The sequence below is a fragment of the Echinococcus granulosus genome (assembly GCF_000524195.1).
Source record: "Echinococcus granulosus chromosome Unknown EG_S00103, whole genome shotgun sequence".
In the NCBI taxonomy this organism is placed as follows: domain Eukaryota; kingdom Metazoa; phylum Platyhelminthes; class Cestoda; order Cyclophyllidea; family Taeniidae; genus Echinococcus; species Echinococcus granulosus.
In genome coordinates, this window is record NW_020170483.1 from 263445 (window position 1) to 270411 (window position 6967).

Genomic DNA, 6967 nt, shown 5'->3' on the forward strand with positions numbered 1-6967 from the left:
TATGCTGCAAATGAACACAGGCACTAATGCATCAGGTCTACCTAGAACAAGGATGATCAGTCAATGGGACCTGTCTCTTTCGGCATTAAATATTGCCATTTGTTATAAAACGCTGAGTGATATCGTCCTCCTGTTACGTCAGAAGTATGACAACAGGTAGAGTCAGAACGTCGTGGACTTCGAATTTGTTCTGTTTTACCAAGGTAACAGTACGTTCTTATCCCTCACCATAGCCAGCAACGACATGCATCACGAGGGCAAATGTGTGACAATGCTTGATGTTAGTTGTCCTCATGACAAAAGGATAGTAGTAAACAGAAGGGAATCAGTAGTCAAGCCTCACTTTGAGTTAGTCCCACATGTCATCGGTACCTCAACTGAGATGTGGCTCTCAGTTAAGATGGCTATCACGCCAGTCAATTGAACTCCACCGAGCGACAGAAGTCGCCCACCATATTCTCCTGTGAATACAGACAGTAAAGTAGGGACACAAGTCTACCCTGTATTGTGCTCTTGCTCAACGTGTGGTTGAAGTCCCCTCGTCTGCAGTCGCCTGTGTGTGTCCCATCCAATGTACGTCAAAGCTGCTGATCATCTCACCGAGGTGGAGTGCGTCGCACGTCCATTCGCATGCAGTCACAACCACAAAAATTGGAGAAGGAACACGCCAATTGATGGGTCAAAACAAAGCAGCACCGATTTGAGGACATGCGCAGCATGTTGTATCCACAATCCCATTGTGATGTGGTACTCGGCACAACACAGCCAAGCATCATCACTGAGAATCCCACCTTTACAGCCCGCTTTGTCTTTACAAGCACACAGTCCACCTCACATACCGAACAGCCTTCTTGCTCTCGCGCCTCAACTTCGCAAATGTCGTTCTACTCCACTCTGTCACTGCCGATTCCATTTTGCATGCGATTTTTTGACGCCAAGAGGAGAAACATCAGAGAAGATGGAGGATGAGGCTGATGACGAGGAAGTGGGGGTGAGGATGGAGGTGAGGTGAGGTGAGGTGAGGTGAGGTGAGACAACCTCCATCCTCCATCATAACTGAAGTGCAAATCTCCTCACCGGTCATTTTGGCTGTGGTAATCAGGTTGGGTGTGGCCTCCACACAACACCACTTTCATCACCCAGCACTTAGTTTTCCTGGCTCTTTCTCAAGAACCAGTCTTCTTTACACGTGGTTGAGGCGAATGCAGCAAAACAAACTCCATCGTAAGCGACACTTGGCCCTCAGCAATTGACCAACAACTGCGTGCGCTGTCCGTGAAGCAAGGATTGTCCTCTGTGGGAGGGAAGAGTGGTGTGCCTAAGAGGGATGCAATGAATTGTTTGCATAGTGGACCGTTTGGGAATAACCGATGATATACTCAGTTGTCTAATAAACCCTACAACACAACTATGTGGAATTCTTTTCTCATTACAATTCACTCTGTAAACAGACTGAACTCCCCTGCCGGTTTATTCAAAGCAAATGAAAGACGTGGGAAGCTGAAAACTCATAACCTTTCAGATTCACTATTATTTCCCAATGCAAGTATAGTTTGCATTACTTAACCTCACTAAGTTCCCGTACTGATGTCGACAATTAATTACATCAGTCATGGTAGGCACAGCAAGTCGTTACTTTTGTCGAGTCAACCGGCACTTATTCCAACTGATAGTGACATACTTCTTAATTACCGCGACTAGGGTGTGGTGCAGCACCCTTAAATGATTCACCGAAGTCAATCATTTATAGGCTAGACGTTCCACAACAACAAATTTTACAAGAGACATCTCTTCACATCTGGCACCGAGTCGTACATCGTTTGTAAAGAAAAAAAACCCTGCATCACATCAATTAGGTTCATTCTGCTAACACTTTATGATATGAGAGCACGAAAATGGAGGAAGTTTGTAGAGGGCACAATAAAACATTTCATACCAATAGCCTGACACATGCCCATGTTTTGTGATTCCCTACAAATTACTCTTTGTAAAAATTATAGAAAGCCTTTTGATTGCCCCACTGAATTATAAGTTCCTGACGCATTTTAATGCTTTCTGCGGTTAAGAGAGCAGATCTTTGTTTAAGAACGGAAATACACTGGACTGCATTTCAATTCACCTTGATCAGAGTATTTGTGATAGTACATTGTTAAGAAATTAAATTAAGGAGAATGTATGTCTACTCAAGGAAATTTACATCTCGCATAATGCAATTTGGAAGGGCCTGTGAAAGCACCAAGTAAAGATGATTAAGAAGAGTGTTTCATTGCACTTTTAGTCAAAATGGAATCAAAAGGCCCGCCGTGATTGGTTATCGTTGATTCAATTGCGAAGGATTACCTGCACAATTATTTTATACCCTCTTTGAACTTGTGAGCCAGCCAGTTAGTGTTCCGCGTGAGTGAGTGTGCACAGATGGATATGGGAATTGGTTTATTCAGATCTAGAAGGTAATTTCAAAAAATTATCTCAAGCATTGTTGGTAATCATACATATTTACAGGCCACCCTTGAAGGGCCTCTTTTGCAGCAAATGGAGGCCCAAAGGGAGACAAATGAGGGACGGATTCAAGTTACCGCTAATTTAAGATTAAGATTAAATGCGTACAGTGAGGCGAATTTTGTCCTCAGGCAGACAGTATGAATTTCCAAATGGTTTCACGTTTAGGCATATCATATTTCTCTTAAATGTACTATGCTTTCATCCTAGCTTCTTGTACCCACCAGATCTTGCTGGTTGAAGTGCCAATGAATCACTCCTGCTAACTCACCAATTACTCCAGAGCTCTAGAGCACTTTGTACTTGAAGTCGAGTATCATTGCAAAGCTAGAGGAACCAATAGCAGCCATCCTTGCAGAGCACCTTGCAACATACGATATAAATCGGTTCAAGCGAAATCCTTCTCCACTAACGCTCTCTGTCTCACACACATACACACCAACACACCTACACGCAAGTTCACACCGCACAAAGATGCATGCAGACGAGGCTGTGCCAGTTGTGATCGATAACGGATCTGGAATCAGCAAATCGGGATTTGCTGGCGAGGATTCTCCTCGCTCCGTCATTCCTTCCGTAATTGGACGTCCCAAGTACGAGTCGGTGATCACCGCAATGGCCGAGAAGGATGCGTATGTGGGTGATGAGGCCCAAACGAAACGTGGTATGCTCTTTCTCAAACACCCCATCGAGCATGGTTACGTAAATGACTGGGAAGATATGGAGAAACTCTGGAATCAGATCTTCTTCAACGAGCTCCGTGTAAATCCAGAGGAGCATCCAGTCCTTCTCACTGACCCACCACTGAATCCAAAGGCAAACAGAGAACGAATGGCTACTATCATGTTTGAAACATTCAATGTTCCCGCAATGTATATTGCCCTGCAAGCTGTTCTAGCCCTACATGCTTCTGGAAGAATGACTGGTCTGGTTTTGGACTCCGGTGATGGAGCAACTCATACTATTCCAGTCTATGAGGGTTATGCTATAACCTCAGCAATCGATAGATTGGATCTGGCTGGTCGAGAAGTCACGGAATACTTAATGAGACTGCTTCGAGGACGTGGGAATGCCTTCCGATCAACCTCGGAACGCGAAGTGGTCCGAGAGATCAAGGAACGTCTAGCTTACGTGGCTCGAGACTTCGAGGAGGAACTAATCCGTGCAGAAACCACAAGTGAAGTTGAAAAGAACTATGAACTACCCGACGGCCATGTTATCACCATAGGAAGCGAGCGATTCCAATGCGCAGAAGCACTAATGCGACCAGCTCTGATTGGAAAGGAATGTCCTGGGTTGGCGGAATCTGTTTTCCAGTCAATTGGACGATCCGATATGAACACAAGAAAGGATCTTTATTACAATGTAGTGCTCTCTGGAGGTTCGACAATGTTTCCTGGTATGGCAGACCGACTAAAAAAGGACATTTCTGAGATGGCACCCTCGTCGGTAAATGTACGGATTGTGGCGCAACCGGAGAGGAAGTATTGTGTGTGGATAGGTGGATCAATACTGGGATCGCTATCTTCCTTCAGAAAGGTCTGGATTTCCAAAGAGGACTACGAGGAGGTGGGACCGGGTATTGTTCACAAGAAGTGTCTCTAGCTCAATCAAAGACGAATTTTTTGCCTGTTCCCCTAATTTCCCCTCCTACATTTTTAAATTCCAGTGTATTACATTACAGTACTCCAACCTTCCTGTACCGTGTGCCTATCTAACAACACCAAGTGTCAGTCATGTAGAGCTGCCTGAGATTCATGCCATGTTACTTCTCACAGTCTTTTGTCTACGTGAGAAGAATTAGGCATCAGTTTGCTTGCCCTAGTTTGCCTGGATTCTAAACCTCACAGCCAAGTACATCGGATCAAGTTAAGACCAGATTTGGTGTAGTGGTTTTATGCCTAAGTGACTTCTCAAACGAAATGCTCTGAATGACAAAATATACTGTTCAAAAGATACAACTTTTGAGATGGTTGCGAATCTGTACTGCTTTTTGTTTATTTGAGTGCAGCAGTGTGATCTAATCATCCGATCCAAAAAATGCCGGCAATTCGAATTTGGATCCTATTTATTTGAGGCGATTCCAAACTATGAGCATTGAATAGGCTAATTTGACACAGAATAGTTTGGTAAGCAGCAATAAGAAAGTCTATTTGAAATGTGTATACAGAGAATTAGCATTTGCTTAAGTGTGTACTTAACTGCGCCGACTCTCCTTCCATTTTACCGGTACGAGGACAATCTCCGGCACTTGAATTAGGAGGCCTTTGGCTGATTATCAGTGCCTATAAAAATTTCAAATTCCAAAAGTTAATTCGAGAAAGGCTAAAACTAGCTGTTAACTGAGTGTATACCGATTTCTCATACCTTTCGAAGCAAGTCGAACAGCAACACGTCAATGCGGTGCCATATGTGACGTTTTTTGGGGTCTGAAAAAAGAATTTGGGTTAATTTTATTTATTATGGAGTAGATTGCACACCATTTTGCTTTATTTTTGGTCGTCCACGCCCTTAGTGCTTAGTAAATCGGTTTTGAATACAGAAGTGGTAACAACAAGTCATTTGCGTCATTAGGCAGGTACCCCCAAAGCAATGGTGTTACTTCGCATTATTAGCCTATTTCATATTTCAAAATACGGCAGAAGTGTGCACTTTAAGGTGAGTAGAAGCCGCTATACAGTGTTTCAAGCACGTAAGTCACAAGATTCAATGGGTGATCTAGCCTCAGTATGAGCCAAAGTTAAGGTAATTAGGGGTTCTCAATGTCTCTGCACTGAACTTCCAAATGTTGACAAACAGGAACTTTGAGTTACGTGCTCCCATTTTATTGGCCAACTTTCGGGTAGATGGAAGAAGAAGTTTGCTGAATAGTTTATGGGTTGAAGTAACCATCACCACCTCTCACCCAGGCCTGACGTAAATTCCATCAGCTGCTGAGGCATCTCCGGCCTCATTTTGTCATGTATTTAGATGGGAAATTTCTCATAACTACTTTGACAGGATAAGACATGTAGCTGAAGTTTTGTGGAATCACGAACATGGTTTCCTTCCCTCTAATTGAATAGCCCTAGCTTTTACTCAAGGAGAGGCCTACAAAGCACAGGTTTGAGCCAGATTGTGACAGTCAGCTATAACTGTTTATCCTTCGAAATGTAAACTCAAAGGAGGGAGAGACTTCATGGATTGTGTGAAACAGATAGGCATGCAGTAAGAATAACAGTCGCATACATTTTAAAAATCCCTACAACTTACTACATCAGGCCATAGCAAACACCGTGTCAACTTTTCGGATCAACTCGGACTGCTGCCAAAGTTCAGTGACGAGTGCGATATTTTATTTGACCTATTTGTTTCTGGAAAACACGATTTGTTTATGCAAAATTTGAAATTTGGCCTGCATGATGCTTTGATTTAATGATAAGGAAAAAAACGAGATGACGGAGCAGTGAATTCCACTGATAAAATCTGATTTTCCTAAGGTAAGCAGAAATGCCTCCATGGCGCATGGGGATCGCGAAAGTGGTGAAAATGCTTTAAATTTGCCCTAATGCATTAATATCCACTATTTTCGTAATGTGTTACTGAAACATTCTTCAAGGAGTCGAATTAAATTTCGGAACCTAATCTCGCTTCTAAAATCGCTTTAGAGAACTACTTCGTTAAGGAATCATGGAAATAAACGCACAAAAAGTTATTTTAAAGCATTTATAATCTGAGAAGAAGTTGCTCGCCTTAATCTCCCTTTTGTAACTGGAGCACACCAAAATCACAGACCACTTCTCGATTTGTAACCTCTTTAACATTTCAGCATTGACAAATATGGCAAGGATGAAAACTCTATATGCACTTTTAATCATGGAAGGGTCAAGGTCAATCAAAATTACAAATACGCCAGAATGGAACTATCCTGTTTCCCGTCGGGATAGTGGTTTCACACTAGGTTTGGTATATGTACAATTGCATTGACCTCGGTGCGCTCTGCACGGTTTCTCCTTTGCCTAGAAACATTAATTTTCTCACCATGTCCATAATTTTACATGTGGTATGTACATTAGCAACAGATCGTCTTTAGATCTGGTGCGGTTTATTACGACCTCAGAAAAATGTAGAGATGCCACATTAGTCTGGCACCTCTGGATTCAACCAGCAAAGTCGGTTCTGACGGAGTCCAATAGAATTTATGTAAAAATAGTTTTCATCTCTGATTTTTTTTCCTGGGAGAGCCGCTTTAAGTGGCGAAAAATGGTTGTCGTAAATGCATTTACGTGCAACAGTGCTTATACACCCGTTTATTAATGACTACATCTTCTAATTTTTTGGATTGTCTAATTGATGAAGCAAATTCTTTACACCTGCAGGAGAGTTCTACAAGCAGCTAACCCAGGAGATCGTCCATCCATTAAAATATTGACATATGCTCAGAGACTCAGGTCATCGCTCGTAGCTTCACCCACTTCCCACGTCTTTC

General features: G+C 42.7%; 1 protein-coding gene across 1 annotated transcript; it reads left to right on the forward strand. All coding sequences in view use genetic code 11, as the record gives it.

Moving 5' to 3' along the window:
- Nucleotides 1-2973: 2973 nt before the first annotated feature.
- Nucleotides 2974-4104, forward strand: EGR_08341 (Actin; the record flags this gene model as incomplete). The annotated part of the gene is made up of 1 exon (XM_024497590.1): nt 2974-4104. The coding sequence occupies one exon, from the start codon at nt 2974-2976 to the stop codon at nt 4102-4104; it is 1131 nt and encodes a 376-aa protein (XP_024348013.1).
- Between the last annotated feature and the right edge of the window lie 2863 nt (nt 4105-6967).